The sequence below is a fragment of the Peromyscus californicus genome, unplaced genomic scaffold (assembly GCF_007827085.1).
Source record: "Peromyscus californicus insignis strain IS unplaced genomic scaffold, ASM782708v3 Scaffold_6__1_contigs__length_162567912, whole genome shotgun sequence".
NCBI lineage: Eukaryota > Metazoa > Chordata > Mammalia > Rodentia > Cricetidae > Peromyscus > Peromyscus californicus.
In genome coordinates, this window is record NW_026294584.1 from 122,854,344 (window position 1) to 122,871,772 (window position 17,429).

General features: G+C 44.1%; 1 protein-coding gene across 1 annotated transcript in view; it reads right to left on the reverse strand.

Moving 5' to 3' along the window:
• The window catches only part of LOC128099173 (formylglycine-generating enzyme), a 44,081-nt gene extending 29,289 nt beyond the window's left edge, over nt 1–14,792 (reverse strand). Inside the window, exons 1-3 of the mRNA XM_052720925.1 lie at nt 14,510–14,792; nt 5,945–6,118; nt 2,436–2,510 (exon numbers count right to left, since the gene is read on the reverse strand). Of these exons, the coding sequence (XP_052576885.1) occupies nt 2,436–2,510; nt 5,945–6,118; nt 14,510–14,773 (513 nt within the window). The 5' untranslated portion in view covers nt 14,774–14,792. The remainder of the gene's footprint in view (nt 1–2,435; nt 2,511–5,944; nt 6,119–14,509) is intronic.
• Nucleotides 14,793–17,429: the final 2,637 nt, after the last annotated feature.

Genomic DNA, 17,429 nt, shown 5'->3' on the forward strand with positions numbered 1-17,429 from the left:
ACTAAGGGTCTAGTGAGTGGACATAAGTCAGGCTAACAAAGGAGATGGAACAAAGCTCTCCTGGACCATCAACAGACTTACTTTACTCATTCAACCCTTTCAAAACAGCCTTAAAACGTTTATTTTTCCATTATAAGCATTTAAGCAAGAGGCCAACCCGTAGCCAGGTGAGAGGTGCTTGTCCTCATCCTGGCTACGAGCACACACACTTCACTATGACTCAGGGACCTCTGGAGCCTAGCAATGCTCCATGTCTGCCTTCACGCCTAATACATTAGTAGCCCCTAAGAGACACGGTACCCTGCATCTGAAAGGTGGACAGACTCCTTCATCTGAACCCCATGTCTTAAAACAGGAGCAGGTGGACAGACTCCCTCATCTGAACCCCATATCTTAAAAGAGGGGCAGTTGGACTCCTTTATCTGAACCCCATACCTTAAAACAGGAGCAGGTAGACTCCTTTATCTGAACCCCATACCTTAAAAGAGGAGCAGGAGGACTCCTTTATCTGAACCCCATACCTTAAAAGAGGAGCAGGAGGACTCCTTTATCTGAACCCCATACCTTAAAAGAGGCGCAGGTGGACAGACTCCTTTATCTGAACCCCATACCTTCAAAGAGGCTCAGGTGGACAGACTCCTTTATCTGAACCCCATACCTTAAAAGAGGCGCAGGTGGACAGACTCCTTTATCTGAACCCCATACCTTAAAAGAGGCGCAGGTGGACAGACTCCTTTATCTGAACCCCATACCTTAAAAGAGGCGCAGGTGGACAGACTCCTTTATCTGAACTCCTATCTTGAAACAGGAGCCACACCTGAGCTGCTTGCTGGGTCATCACCACTACCCTGAGCTGAACTCAATCCCTTTAAAACAAAATAAAACAAAAAGTGGAAGTGGGGGATCAGATTATATAAGAGACGATATTAACTGGCAATGAGCAAACTGGAATTCAAAATAATAAAAACAAATGTAAAAAAATGGCCTGACTCGCCAGAATACAATTTTACAATTTGAGACCAAGTCAACTTCATCTCCCCCTACTCCCCTACTCTGTTCTACATTGGTTGGAATAGAGAGAGAAAGCAAGAGCCAGAAGGGCTCCATTTCCTGATGCTGCTACTTTCAGGAGAGGACACAGTGATGCCAACGCTTTAGGATGAAGTTCAGAAAGGACTTTTTAATTTTATGTGTGGGGGTGTTAGCTTGCCTGCATGTCTGTGTACCACAAGCATACAGTGCTTGCAGAAGACGGAAGAGGGCATCATATTCCCTAGAACTGAAGTTATAGACGGCTGTGAGCCCCCATATGGGTATGGGAATAGAACATGGATTCTCTCTAAGAGCAACCACTCTTAGAGAGTGCCCTTCACCACTGAGTTATCTCTCCGGTCCCCAGGCACGAATTATTTAAGGGAAACTTGTATAAAAGAAGAATGAGGCCGGGCGGTGGTGGCGCACGCCTTTAATCCCAGCACTCGGGAGGCAGAGGCAGGCGGATCTCTGTGAGTTCGAGGCCAGCCTGGGCTACCAAGTGAGTTCCAGGAAAGGCGCAAAGCTACACAGAGAAACCCTGTCTTGAAAAACCAAGAAAAAAAAAAAAAAGAAGAAGAAGAATGAGCTTTCTTCATCTTCACCCTACACTTCTGTCTTCCTTGAGTTGTGAGACGCCCCCCCAGGCCCACTCCCTCTCATTATCTCCTGCTCTTCAGTCTCTGCTCACTATGTCATAAGAACTCTCAACTTCCTAGCTAACCTCACTCTTTCTCTTGTTTTTACATATTCATGAGACATACATACAAACAAATATTTCTAGACCTGCTAAACTGGTTGACACAGGAATCCCAAGCTCTTTCTGACACACAGTACATATAGAAGCCTAGCCAATAGTCTCCATGTCTGAGAAAAACAGACTTAATTCACACCCCTGCATTCTCTCTGTACAAGACGGTACACCCGTTCCTCCAAGAACTAGTTCCCAGCCCCCATTTTGTATGAACATCCCCAGCAAGAGGACTCCTTCCATGGACACGACTTGGCACAAGGGTTCATGAATGCTAACAACACTCTAGCTCCACACCAGCCACTGCCAAGATCAAGACTGTGAAAACAGTCTGTAACACTCATTTATCCTCCATTGTAAAAATGGCTGCAAGTAAAACACATCCAAAGTACAGAACTGGGTTTGCACACAGTAGGAGCACAGTGCCACTCCAAGGCACAAGCAGAAACTCAAAGCAGACCAGAAGTTTCATCAGACACCATCCTAGGCTTGTGTATTTTCAGCCAGACAAGGCACCCTGGCCCATGGGTCTGTGACTCAAGACAAATATACACTGGAAGGATGGTTAGGCACCAGCAGGGAGAGGAAGATGGTATTTGTAGTTTCTGATGAGTCCCAAAGAAAACAAAGAGCCTGTTTAAGCACTACTTACTGCCTGGTGGATGTGCGCCTTCACTTGCTCACTCAACATGCCTTCAAAGACAAAGGAGTCACCAAACTTCTCTGCCTGTAAGGAGAGTAACCAGAAAAGGTTAGAGTCACAGGCTTCAAGGGTGCCATTTATTATTGCTACTATAGTAGGTGATTTTCCCCATCCAAGTGGACTCAGGTTTTCCATATGACTTCCTGAACTACTCAGAAATGACTTGAAAGCATCCAATTTCCTCTTAAAACAGGTTCATGTCACTCATGAGACTGCTTTCATATGAGACCTGATTAGCAGATAAGACCAAAAGCTAGAAGAGATTAGATTCTGAGAAGATGATGCCCTGTGGAAGAAACATATTTCTCCGGATATTTACATATGTGATATTGCATAAGCAAGCCTTTTGTCCTCTGCCCTGCTCCTAGAATCTACCTAAAAGGACTAAATGGCACTGCTTGCTGATTCTCTGACACGTTCCATGAGTTTACAGGGGACCAATCTAAGCATCAGATGGAAATCTGTATTTGAATCACTTTTTGACAGTACTATCACAAATCTTCATCAATATCTGCTCTGAAAGTGGGACCCTTTGACCTCTAGGACCTGTGATTCCACTGCTCTAGTCTTCCTCCTTCCTACATTGCCAACTGTTCTGACACATCCATGAAACATGAGGACTCATCTTACTGGGGCTCCCCAGAGCTCTGCGCCTGCCTGTGTGAACAACTTCTACTAGGCCAGCAGCTCCCCAGCTTGTGTAGTGGGGCTCACACAGGCAGCTTGTTCAAACTCAGACTGCTGCTCTCCAACCCCAGAGACTCTAATGATGGGGGCTGAAAGGAGGCCAGTACAAGCTGCCCCTGTTCAATCTGGGGGTTCTAGCACAGCGAGCTCAGGAGAAATGCAATGACTGACTGTGGACAGCTCCCCTAGTCTCCTCACTTTACATGACCAGTTCTTGGAATACCCCTAGCCGCTAGGCCTGGCCTATCCTCACTAGGTGAAGTTTACTGAGTCCTGATCCCTGTACATCAGGCTTTACAAGAGGCCTGTTTTTATTGACTAGACATGAATGTTTTCTTCACCTCTGACAGCATTCATAAGATCCTAGCAATACCACGATGCCTAACAACCCAGGCCACTCATTCATTCAACATATACACCTACTGTCACATGCCTGGTCTAGAGCTAAATCAGGGATTACCATTGTCAGTAGTTCATAGGCATGGACTCTGTCCTTTTTGACATTTTTTACCAGCATATATTAATTATATGTAATAAAGGATTGATTTTATTATGATATTTTCATACAAGTAGAGAAAGCACTTTGATTATACGCACTCATTATCCTCTCTTGTTCCCTTCCTACTTTCTATAACCATCCTCTTCTTCCCAAGTAGAGCCCTTTCTCCATTCCCATCCCCATGTGGTGGTGGGGGGGAGTATGTGTATTCTGATGAGTTTAATTATGGGTGCTTACAGGAACATGGGTAAAGGGTTATTTACAGGAGCATAGGCACTTGCCCATGGCTATACCATTGAAGAAAATGGCTCTCCCTCCCCCAGCAACCATTAATTGACTATAAATCCTCAGGAAAGGACGGTCTCTGTTCTTAAGGGACTTAAATGTAAGGGCAGAGAGAAAAATCAAGCTGAAAACATCATAAAAGTCATTACTACTTAATTTTGCTTTATAAAGTAAAACCACTAATAACGGCCTCCTGGCAGAGTGAGTAGAAGGCTCTGAAGAAAGGACAATCCAGCCAAGCAGACTGAAGCAGCAGCAAGTCATGCAAGAAGAGTCAAGCAGGGCGCTCCAGTTCCAAGCAGAGGGAACTAAAGGCACTCAAGGGGGAGGGTGCACCGTCCCCAAGAACAGAAACAGAGCCACTGGTAGACCGTGGTGACAAGTGGGGATACGTACAACGAAGTTAGAGACATTGGGGGAAGTGTGTGAAATGCCTCGAGAATAGGAAACACTGTGTCCAAGGCAGGGATTCTCAACTTGGTTGTGCCCTACACCTTCCTGGCAGCATGAAGCTGAGACCTCATCAGAATGAGAGGTTCATAAACTATAACCAATAGGATTACCAAGACAGTTACTCAAAATTAGTGCTGCAATGGTATGTGTGCTCATATAATAAACATCAAGTCAGGTCTTATAATTCTCATATTTCAAGGTGGGGATGAATGCAAACAGCATTTCAACAGCAACAACGTGATGAACAAAGTCTGGCTGTGACCTTTCTTGGTGATAAAGTCCTCTGTGTGCTATTATCATGGCTTGCGGTTTATGTCTTAAGTGAATGTAAAGATTGTAAGTATGGAGATGCAGTATTTCCCATCCAGCCTGGCCAGCCTGGTTTACAGAGAAAGACCAAAACTACACAGAGAAACCCTGTCTCAAAAAAACCAAAAAAATTAAAAAAAAAAAAACAGTAATATAGAGAAGCCATTGAGGAAGCTATCCCAATATTAACTTCTGGCTTCTGTACATACCCCCATAGGAGAATGCACCCACATCCTCATGTACATACATACATACATACACACACACACACACACACACACACACACACACACACACACACACACACACACACAATTTCTCTAATAGATTACGAATTGAGCTGAGAATATGAAACAAAAGGAATAAAAACTTTTGCTTACTACAAATATCTATAAACAAGATTTACAACCACTTCGTATATTTTAGGAAATTCCAAAGAAATGAGACAGTGCAGAACTGAACCCAAATGTTGTTTTGCTTTTGGCATTCATCCAAATGAATTTTTTTAATTAAAAAAAAAGTTTAAAGTAGGGACTCCACAAACTGAATAAAAAGGCAAAGGTTTTTTTTTATGAGATTTTAAAAAGGACAGGACTTAGGAAGAAGTACATTTGAGATTCTCACCGAAACAGTCATAAACTAGAAGATCAACACCCCAGTTCCCATTTGGGACAAACATTCTCTTGCCTTGCACTATGATTCAGTGACCCCTGGAAAAGGCCTAAAACTGCCCCCCAGAAAAGAGCTTTGAGTCACTGAGATAGTAGAATAAAGCCACAACAATGAAAAGCTGCACTTAGACACTTGACCACTTACGAAATGTGTAGTGCTTGTGGGACCGGCAGTCTGTGATGCATTGAGAAGAATTACAGGCCAGCTGTGTTCTCAGAAGGCCTAGTGAGCAGCGGCCTCTCCAGTGGATTAAAATGCTGTACCACAATACAGCACAAAGGTTAGCAACACAGGTTCTGTGGTCCACACTGCCCACACCTGATTACAATCATTGACCAGCAGTGTGATTAGGATGACTCAGTTTTGATTCTCAGCTTGTTACATCATGGAGCTGCTGTGAGAAATTAGATGAAAGACAGACAGGAAGTGTTCTCTACAGTGCCGGGCACACAGGAAAAGCATTCAGAGTTCAGTGTTTGTAGCTATAGAACCTTTCTTGAACGTTCTGGATAACGGCAAGTTCTCCCTCGCATCCTCAAGCCCATTCAATTACCTCTGTCAAATAGCCAGTTGAGTTCACGAACTTCTCAAAATCAGCATTGCTGACTTCATAGGCATCCATGTAAAAGGCATCAACAGTGACTCTCCTGGCAGGGGCTTCTCCATCCTGCTTGATCTGAGGATCATCGGTGCCCATTGTAAATACTCCAGCAGGGATGGGGACCATCTGCAGTCAGAAGGGGAACACAGGACATCACACATCAAAAGCAAAGTGTATCTGTGTAGGATGTAAAGTTCTCGGCACACATCAAGCACCCAGTGCTTAAAACCCCACCACAGAAATCTCTGCAAAACCAGTCAAATCAAGGGCTCGGGGAGACGGCTCAAGGGTGAAGTGCCTGCTGCACAAACACAGGGACCTGAGTTTGGAACCCCAGCAGCCCCATCAAAGCTGGACACGGTGGCTCAGATCTGTGACCCCAATGGTGGGGGTAACAGGGGCAGAGACAGGAGGATCCCAGGGGCTCAATGGTCAGCAAGGCTGGCTGAATTAGTGATCTCCAGGTTCAGTGAAAGACTCTACCTCAAAAACAAAGTGGAGAAGCAACTGAGAAAGACATCTAATGTCAACCTCTGGCCTCCACATGTGCATGTATTTATGAGTGTATACACACACACACACACACACTACTCCATACATCAATGATAGTGAATTACAAGTCATAGAAAGGAGAGAAAAAAATTTTTTTTGGAAAGTGATCTTTCTAGTTGAACCTCATAACAGATGGTAGACAGTTCTGGAAAAACTGCGGCTAACAACGAACTATGCGGTAAGGGAAATACTAAACTCTTTTTTTTTTCTTTTTTTTTTAGGTTTATGCCTTTTTAATGTATGTGTAGGTGTTTGTGTCTCTGTGCCTATGTGTGTATGTTCATGTGTGGGGGCACTTGTTGAGACCAGAAGAGGGTGCTGGATCCCCTGGAGCTGGAATTACAGGTCATTATGAGCAAAGCAGCCCACCTGCTATTCCAGGCTCAGAAGGTAGAGAAAGGAGATCATCCCCAGAGAATGCTTGCTAGTAAGACTAGACATATCAGAGAGCTCTGGGTTTGACTAAGATGCTCGGCCGGCATCAATGAATGTGGTGGGAGAACAATAAGGATGATTCTTAACATCAACCTCTGGCCTCCATACAACATGAACATGCACTCACACAACGTAGACATGAATACCTAGACACGCACAACACATACATTCAAGTTTAGAAACAATAAAATATTCAAACAGGACAATCCAAAGAAAGTAGGTCTATGGTAGCCAGAGGCTATGAGGTGGCAGGAATGGGGAATGAATGCTTAATGGATGTGGTGTCCTCTGGAGATACTAAAGTACTCTGGACTAAGATAGAAATAATAGTTTTGACTTCACTGAAAAATAAAACCACTGAGTTATATACTTCAAGACAGTGAATTATATATGAGTTATAGCTTAATTAAAAATAGGCCCTCAGTGGGGCAGTGGTGGTGCAAGTCATTAATCTCATCACTTGGGAGGCAGAAACAGGAGGATCTCTGAGTTCAAAGCCAGCCTAGTCTACAGAGTGAGTTTCAGTACAGCCAGGGATACACAAAGAAACCCTGTCTTGAAATAGATAAGTAGATAAATAAATAAATAAATAAATAAATAAATAAATAAATAGGCTCTCAACTAGAACACCTGTCAGAACACTCTCTATAGACACAAGGTATAGCTTTAAAATCATGAGAACAAAAAGTGAATTTACAGGTCTCCCAGATCTCATGAACTGTCAAGTCTCTGTCCTAGAAACAAGAGTTCAAGTCAAAGAGAATATAAACTCAAAGAGGTTATTAGTTGGAGGGGGAGCACTTCACAATAAGCACAGGAGAGTTGGAAGAATGCATTAAAATAGAGGTCGGGAATCTGAGCATTACAGATTCGCTCAGCCACAGGTTACTTCAATCACGTGCAGGTATTTTCCAGTCACAATAGTGCTATTTTTTTTTTATTATTTATATGTATGAGTGTTTTGCCTGCATGTATGTCTGGGTACCACACCACATGCACGAAGTGCCAGGGCCAGAAGAGGGTGTCAGGTCCTCTGTAACAGGATTGTTAGCAGGCATGTGGCTGCATGGAATTGAACCTGTGTCCTCTGCAAGAACAGCAAGTGCTCTTAACCACTGAGCCTTCTCGAAACCTCTGGTACTGTTTTCAGCTGATTGTATCAAATGTGATATTTATCTAGATTATCAATCCTGTTCCAAGAAATAAACCGTGACTTCCTCTATTTCCAAATCCCAACATCCATAGGTCACCTAGCCTGGCTGGTCCTCCTATACACCCATCTCTTCCCAGTATCCCCTTCTTCTCCACTGCCAGGCAACTTCAGTACCTTACTGGGGGCCTCCCTGGATCCAGTCTCACCCATTTATCCCCCCCAGTCATTCACTTATCAAGGATTTAGATCCCAGTTGAGCTTTCTGAAAATGCCAGGACTCTGTATCCAACACAGCACCACAGCTCAGTCACAGAGAAAAACAGGGAAAATGAAAACAAAAAAAACTAAATCATCAGCAGTGTGTTCTTGAAACTTATGGTAGGCCATGCAGAAACAGACCTAAGAAGTAAAAGAGGAACCGTTTAATATGGTAGCATGGAGCCGTCTCACAAATACAGAACTATGGGAGGAAGTCGGGGTGCACACAGAGGATGGGATGTTGCCCCATGTGTGAGAGAGAGGATATTAAGTACAGGTGACTTCAGGATCATGGATTTTAAGAATAGTATAAGTGAGTAAACATTTTTCTCACTCTACACCCAATTCTTTTTAAATTTTGGAACCATATAAACATAAGATCTATTAATAATTCACGGTGGCCCACACCTTTAATTCCAGCACTAGGGAGGCAGAGGCATATAGATGTCTGTGAATTCAAGACCAGCTGGGTCTATACAGCAAGTTTCAGCAAAGCCAGAGCTACACAGTGAGACCTTGTCTCAAAATAAATACATAAAGAAACTAATCAACAAATTGAGGTGTCAGCCTGATCAAATCTACTTCCTACTTAAAATTGTACAGGAATTCCTATCACATTTTAGGGTGCAATTTCAAAACATCAGAATCTAATACTTATCACCTCTTACTTGTACTCGATGCATAAGTACCATAAGTCACCTTGTCTCTTTATAAATTACGTCACTGTTCCAAGAACCGCCTCCTCCTCAGGCCTCTCTTACCGCACATCCCTCCCTTAGCTGTGTTCCAGCACCTCACTCTGCTTCCTCTCATGCATCTCTATCTATTGTAATATCTCCTCTCTCTTCTCTCTGACTCACACACAACTCATCTTAGGTACAGTTTCTTTTTTAATGTTTTACTTATGTGTATGATTGTGTGTACATTTGTGTGGGGGATGTGTGTGTGTGTGTAAAGGTGGGCACACACATGTAGATGTGCTTGTGGAAATCAAAGAACCACCTTGGGTGTCATCTTTAGTAACACAATTCAACTCCATTAAGAAAGGGCCTCTCATTACCCTGGAGCTCACCAGTTTGGCTAGACTGGCTGGTCAGCAAGCCTCGGGCATCTTACTGTCTGTCTCCCAGTGCTGGAATCAAAAACACATGTCACCACACCCAGCTTTGTATGTGGGCAATGGGGATCAAACTGCAGAATCATGCTTTCAGGGCAAGTGCTCTACCAACTGAGCATCTTTACAGCCTCATCAGTTACATAGTTTCTCCTTCCTGGTATCTTAGGCTTCTTATGAACCCCAAACAAACTTCATCTCTAAACCTCCAGCACATCACATAGCACAAGATCCACAGTCAAGGTGCAAATGATCTTCACAGACTGAACACGTAAGACCACGAATATGAGGAGTAAGTTACTATTTGAATATTCATAGGCAAAATAACCAAAAGTCCATTTTACTTATAAGACAGTCTCAGCCATGAGCTACATGTGTGTGTCATAGTGAAACCTGTAATAGCCTTGGCTGGATTTACCCATTATTCTTAATACTCTATAACACCTGGGGCAAAGACTCTACAGTCCTTACGAGCAAAGTGGGATTTTAAAAAAACACCTCTGCAAAGAAGTAAAAAAAAACTTAAGATTTCGAACAAAAGTTTCAGGAGTAGTCTTAAAATAGGAGCTGGAAACATGGCTCTGCAGTTAAGAGCATGCACTGCTCTCAGAGGATCAGAGTTCAATTCCCAGTCCCCACCACATCAGGTGGCTCACAACCTGTAACTCCAGCTTCAGGGGATCTAATACCCTCTTCTGGCCTCCTGTTATGTTGTGGTTTCCTCCTAGATTAAAACCTTCCATCTTGGAAGGAGGCTCCTTACAATACAGGATGCTTACTGAGAGAAGGTGAAGCATTCCTCCCTGCAAGGAAACTCATTAAGCCCAGGAAGCAAAAAAAGTTGATGGAAGTCCCTGAAACTAACCAGATTCACAAGGTCCCTCTCTCCCTAGCATATTTAAGCAGGAAGAATCGTGAAGAGATACTCTGAGACTAGCTGAACTGCCTGGAAGGGGCAGAGACCAGCCGACGCTCTCCAAGCTGTTGAGCTACCTGCAGGCTGTGCCATGTGCTCCAGGTTCCCAGCTTTTGTGAGTTGTCACCCCTGCTGCGGTGGGCTTTGGTGATGCAGCTGTCTGTGAGTCATTTCTAATCCTGTAAATAACCCCTGACCCATGTTACTATGACTAAGCCTACATTGGAATTTGGTGGCATCCTTACTTTGGGGTGCCATCAGTTCTCTATCTAGGGTGAGTAAACATTTGTTTATGATCCCCCTGGGAACAGTGTCACACAGCACTTCCATGGGTACTTGCACTCACATGCACAAAATTTAAAATAATGTCAAAATAGTCTTAAATTGAGTCTTTTTTGTTTGTTTGTTTTGGTTTGGTTTCGTTTGGTTTTTGGTTTTTGTTTTTTGTTTTTGTGAGACAGGGTTTCTCTGTATTGTTTCGGTGCCTGTCCTGGATCTCGCTCTGTAGACCAGGCTGGCCTCGAACTCACAGAGATCCACCTGGCTCTGCCTCCCGAGTGCTGGGATTAAAGGTGTGCACCACCACCACCCGACTAAAATGAGTCTTAAGATCCCATAAAGGTTTCATAAAGAGCCATATTTGGTGCTGTTATCACAGCACTTGAAAAGGCAAAAGTATCATGAATTCAAGGCAAAGTCTAGGCTACACAGTCACCTTCCCCTCAACAAGAAAAGGTTTCATAAAGGAGTAACAGAAAATGGGGAAAGGAGAAAAAAAATCAAGTCCACAGAAGACAAGGTCTTACTATGAGGATAGTTTCACGTCCTTCAGCTCAAACCCACAGCCCAAAGGAAGCAGTGCCGGCACACCGTACCCAACAGACTTCTGCAATTACTAATTATTTCTCAAACTCTTCTCCCCCAAGGTGAGTACCAGCAATGCTAACACCGTCACAGCTTGCACTGTGGACTCCTGGCCTAATTTCTTTTCTCTCTTTGATTAACCAATGAAGATAGTGAGTACTGAGTAGGCCAGGTTTCCTTTCTGAAGAATACAGATAAAAATAGCTCTAGACTGCTCTAAGTAGATCATAACTTCTAACTTATACTAATCAGGCTTTGTGTCCTACAAATGTAAAATGCCCATTCTAGTGAAATTCCATACATCCAGGTAATTCACTCTTCAGGACCTGAGGCCAAATTAAAGGAGTCCAATCATCCATTCTTCCCATTCACCACATCTTCTGCCACTGCCACTCAAGACAGACCCATGGGGGCTAGTGAGACAGTTCAGAGTATGAGGCCACTTATTGTACAAGCCTGGTAACCTGAATACGATCCCCAGAACCCACATAAAGGTAGATAGAGAGAGGTGACTCCTTAGAGTTGTCCCTTGACCTTCATGGAAGTGCGCGCGCGCGCGCGCGCGCACACACACACACACACACACACACACACACACACACACACCATTTTCTTAAAAATGGAAGCGTAAGGTAGTAAAGAATCACTCCATTATCACAGAACTACGCTTAGCTGCACACCAGTATGAAGGGCCGTGAGCAGCTCCTAGTGTGGCCTACCCAGCATCTATTCCTCTACATGCAGAAGCATCTCAAGTCTCCTTTGAAAAATCCCTTCTCAAAACCTCACACATAAACATGTGTGCCCCAATGTGAAGATGGGTGACTCAATTACACGTCCTGTGGCAAAGGCCTGTGTTCTGCACGCATGATCTGTCGTGATCCATGACAGCCATGCTTTGGGTCTCTAATGGGTGAGTTTATTAGGCAAACAGCAAGCTTGTACAGCATCAGATCAGAAACACTATCCAGCAGAGACTGACTGGGGTAGTCCAAGGCAACAAAGAGCCAGCTGGAGCCTCTGATCCACAAAAAAAAGGGTCCAAGGCAGAAAGACTTCTCCTGGGCAAGGCTTCCCACTAGCCATTCCCACCACAGGCTTTGTTGTATCATGGGATAAATAGTAGCTGAGTCTCTGTTTTGGAAAATAGACTGCAGGTGAGTTTCTCAGCAGTGTTCAAGGATACAATTTTCATCCATCCTGGGATAAGGGATCTTGAAGGAAGCTTTTAAGATAAGCATGCTTAGGTGTAACCTGGAGAGGTTACACCTCCAGAGCCAATTCTCAGTGAATTTAAATAATATATGGCAATTTAGTAATGTATATATTACAACCTAGCCAATCCTGCCTTTATTCTGAGCACAGAGATTCAACTAGGAACAGGACCATGGCTCAAAGCTCACTTTTCCTGGATCAACCAAAAAACGAACTCTTCCTCTTCGAAGTGGTTTGGGAGACAGGATGTTATCTAGAAACAGAACCAAACTAAAATAAGATAATCCAAGGGACAGTCAGTGATGGGCCTGGAGATGCAGCCTGATGCCCTGGATCCAGCTGTGTACATAGCCATGTCCATTCTTGAACTTCCCCACTATAGAAAATCCATAACTCTCTCCTTCCTCACTTTAAGCTACTGTAAGAATTGTTTTGTGCATAAAAATGAAGTAAACTTCATTTGGAAGGCTCTTTTTCCATTTCCTTCTTTCCACTTTTTAAACTTAACATAAAAGGCTCAGGCAAAAGAAATCAATATGTCAACAGCTATGTTGGCTACATAAGACCTATGTAGCCACACCACACACAGACATTACTCATAGGAGGAATGGCACCCTGATTTTGTCCAGCACTGAGATTTGATTTATGAGGATTCAGTTGCCTCACCTATGAACTAGAAGACAATACACTGCACAGGATTCTTGGGAGGGTGGCTACAGTAGAAGTATATGTTTACAAAGGCTTCTTCAAAAAGTACCTGACAGCTTTTACCTAACAAAGTAGCTTCTCAATATTGTACCTACCAAAAAAGACAAAACATTACTCAATGGATTGTTACAAAATGCCTAAAATAGGTTAGGCCCTGGGGGTAGGGTAGTCCATAGAGAATAAAACAGGTCTAAACCTGTTTCCATCATCAAGTACATAACGGGAAAACAACACTACAGTAAGTAAAACAGACAAGTCGCCATGGGGCACCACCACCCCCAAAAAATGATACGGGCATTTATAGAATAGGAAAAAGTAGTCATAGGTCTAAGTGCCACCATCCCAACAGCGTGGCTGGAACAGGAAATCCGCGGACAAGCATCTTTAGTCGTTGCAATGCCAACTACCACTGTGTCAATCTATGGAAATATTGAGGGGAGGGGAGGAATGGGTCAGGCAAGACCCACACAGAATGTTACCTCCTCATCAAGTCCTGAACATTAGTGCCAATTAACACAGAGGAAAGAAAAGTGAGGTGGGAAACAAGGATGGACTGTCCAGGAATACAGAAAAAGGAGTGTTATTCTGAGGACCTGGGGTGAATTCCCTTAAGTTTATTCCACAAATGCACACATAGACAAGCAGCTAGCAGGAAAAATGAAGAACCATTTCTTTATTCACTGTTTTCATCTGTATATGCCAACATCTAACACACCTAGGCACCGTGCAAAAGACATAAATAAAAGCAATAAAGCAAGTACACTTGGCCTGGTCCTTCCTTGGGCTCAAGTGCTAAGCACACAGGATAAATTACACAAGCCTGCCCTCATCAAGCAGATGCCACTGAAACAGACTGCAGGCGAGTTTAAGGCAGGGCTGGAGACTCAGTCTCCCCAGGAACTAAAACAAAACTAAACTAAAACCAACTGAGAACTTAAATCCGAATCCATCCAACTTTAAATTCTTAGCTCTTCACCAGGAGAGCAAGGTGGAGAAAGGGAGAAGTGGGTAAGAAGACATAAAAAAAAAAAATGGACAACAATCTTCGAGCTAAACTCTTGAAACTTCAGTAATAAACACAACCACAAAACCCAGCCCACCTCCCGGTGGGGAGGAGCAGGAAGGCGGGGGGGGGGGGGGGGGGAGGGTGAGATACTCCTGTCAAATGGGATCATGAGCTGAGTGACTTGGGGTGTGGTTAGACCCTTACCAGGCCTCCCTGATCACCCCTAGCCATGGCTCATCCCGGCCTCGTGCCCGAGACCGGCGGCACCCACATGCCCCGAAGAATGGAAGGCGCACCTTGGTGAGTGCGAGCGGTCGCGGGCCCGAGGCCAGGCCCGGGGCGTTCGACTCCCGGGAGTAGAGCTGCGCGGCCGCTGGGCTGCCGTGGGCCCCGGGCCGCTGGGGCGATCCGCATCCGCACGAGCCCGCGAGGGACGGCGTGCCTTCCCCAGCCCCGGCCTCTTCGCTCTCTGCCGCCCCGAACGCCAGCACCAGCAGCCAGAGGACGCGAGGCAGCCCGGTGCAGCAGCCGAGAGCGGGCCCTCGCGCGGGCGCAGCCATGTTGTTCCGCGAGTCATGTGATCCTGTGGGTCACGTGACCTGCCCACTTCAAGAAGTGGTTTTTGGCTGATTTAAGGAGTAAGCTGAGAATCCTTCCAGGTGAATCTGGGACTCTTCAGCTAATGTTAAAAGTGTGCAAAACACAACAAAACCCGACGTTATTCAAGGGCTTCCGCAGACAATGCAGCCCTCTCTAGGAAAAACGATATTTAATTTTATGCAGTATTTGTTAAGTACCAGTACTATATTAAATAAGCACTTCATTAAATAACAACAACAAAAAAGACTTATTTAATCCTCAGAGTGATTCTGCAATATTGGGTTGACAGAAAAATTAAGTGACCTGCCCAAATCATGTAAAAACTAAATTCTAAACCCAAAGAATGTAATCATAAACCCTGAATTTTAATTATTATAAGCAATTCAGTAAATGGACCCAAAAAGGAAAAATGAACATGGTGAAAGACAACGCTTTTCAAAGTCTGGACCACACCAACAGCAAGATCATCGCCTGGTACTAGAAATGCAACACTTTATCAGAATCTATGGAAATAGGACACAGAAATCTGTAGTTTTTCTCTCTCTCTCTCTCTCTCTCTCTCTCTCTCTCTCTCTCTCTCTCTCTCTCTCTCTCTCTCTCTCTCTCTCTCTCTCTCTCTCTCTCTCTCTCTCTCTCTCTCTCTCGGAGGGGGGTCCAGGTGTTTGCCAAGGCCAGAAGAGGACATCAAGTGTTCTGCCCTACCACTGTGCCTTTGAGACAGCATCTTTACTAAACTTGGAGCTAAACTGGAAACCAGGACACCCAGATGATCCTCCAGTCTCTATCTGTTCTCAAAGTAATGGCATTTCAGGCTCAGGCAGGACCCAGGTTTCTAGCACATGCAGGACATTGTCCAGACCTCTCTTTTCACCCTTCTACTGCTTATTTTAAAGGCACTGTGTATGTCCTGACTAACCTGGAACTTACAGTGTAGACAAGCTGGACACAAACTTCTGAAATCCTTATTCTGTTGCCCCCAAGTGATGGGATTACTACTCACCATGCCCAGCTGAACCTTGTGGCTTAACAGGTTCTTTAATATTTGAAGATGTTCATGAGGTTTTGTTGTTTGTTTTGACAAAGTCATGCTACATAGTCCAGGAAAAGAGGATGCCTCAGTCTGCAGAGGGCTGGTAATACATACCTGTGCAACCATACCTAGCTCATATTAAAGTTTAGTAGTGATTATTCTACAGTTCCATCAGCAAATAGATTGTAAGACAAAAACAAAAGTGAGATGAAAGGTGGAATCCTCAGATTCTTAGACTAGACACGACAATGGTCTGAGGTGATGGTAGCTGCTCTTACTGTAAGATATTCTACAGGTTGATGCCAGAGTCAGTGAAGCCTAAGAGCTTGATACCAACCTGAAAAAAAAAAAAGCCAAAGGTATAGTATTATACTAATAAAATCCAATACTTGAGCCTGCTGTGGATTATGCTCATTGTTAAAAAACTGATTGGCCAATAGCAGGGCAAGAAGAGATTGGGCGAGACAGCATGACTCAGAGAGAATGATGGGAAGACAAAGGGTGGAGTCAGGAGAGTCTGGGAAGACATCAGCCAGCTGCCACTGGGCAAGCAGGATGAATAGAAAATGAGGTAACAAGCCATGTGCCACGTGGCAGAGCATAAATAGAAGTATGGGTTAATTTAAGGGTAAGAGTTAGCTATCAGCCTGAACTATCAGAAAGCATTTATAATTCACATTCAGCCTTTGAGTGTGTTTATTTGGGAGCAGGCGGTCAGGACAGTAAAATTCCACCTACATGATAAGCCTTATATAAACAACAATGAGATATATTTTTAATTATTTATTTATTTTTATGTGTCTGGGTGTTTTACCTGAATGTATGTCTGTGCACCATGTGTGGACAGGACCTGTGGAAGCCAAAAGAAGAAATCATATGCCCTGGAACTGGAGTCACAGATAATTGTGAGCTACCATGTAGGTGCTGGGAATCAAACTTGGGTCCGGTAGAAGAGCAACAAGTGCTCTTCACCACTGAGACATCTCTCCAGCCCCTGCTTTTGGGTTGTTAGAAGTGATAATGTTATTTGTGACTGTTTGGGTTTTTACTGTCTTTTTTAAAAGAATTAATTTATTTGAGAGCTAGAAAGATGGCACAGTAGTTAAGATCACTGTCTTCTCTTCCAATGGATTGGGGTTCAGTTTCCTGCATCCACATGTCAACTTGCAACCATCTGTAACTCCAGTTACAAAGGACCTAGTGCCTCTGAGGGTACCAGATATACACATGGAATACACTTTACACTGAGGCAGACAAAACTCTCATTCATTAGCGAGACAGTTGTGTAGCTTGATCTGCTTAAGGGGGCCCCTGGCAGTAGGATCAGAATCCATCCACTGTGCATGAGCAGGCATTTTGGAGCCCACAACCTATGATGGGACACCTTGCACAGCCTTGAGGCAGGGGGAGGGGCTTGGACCTGCCTCTATTAAATGTACCTCCCCATGGGAGGCCTTACCTTCTTGGAGGGAATGGGGGGTGGGTTGGGAGGGGGAGGCTGGAGGAGAGAAGGGGCTCTTTGGTATGTAAAATGAATTTTAAAAATTTTTAATTAAAAAAACTCTCATGCAATATGAAATAAAAAT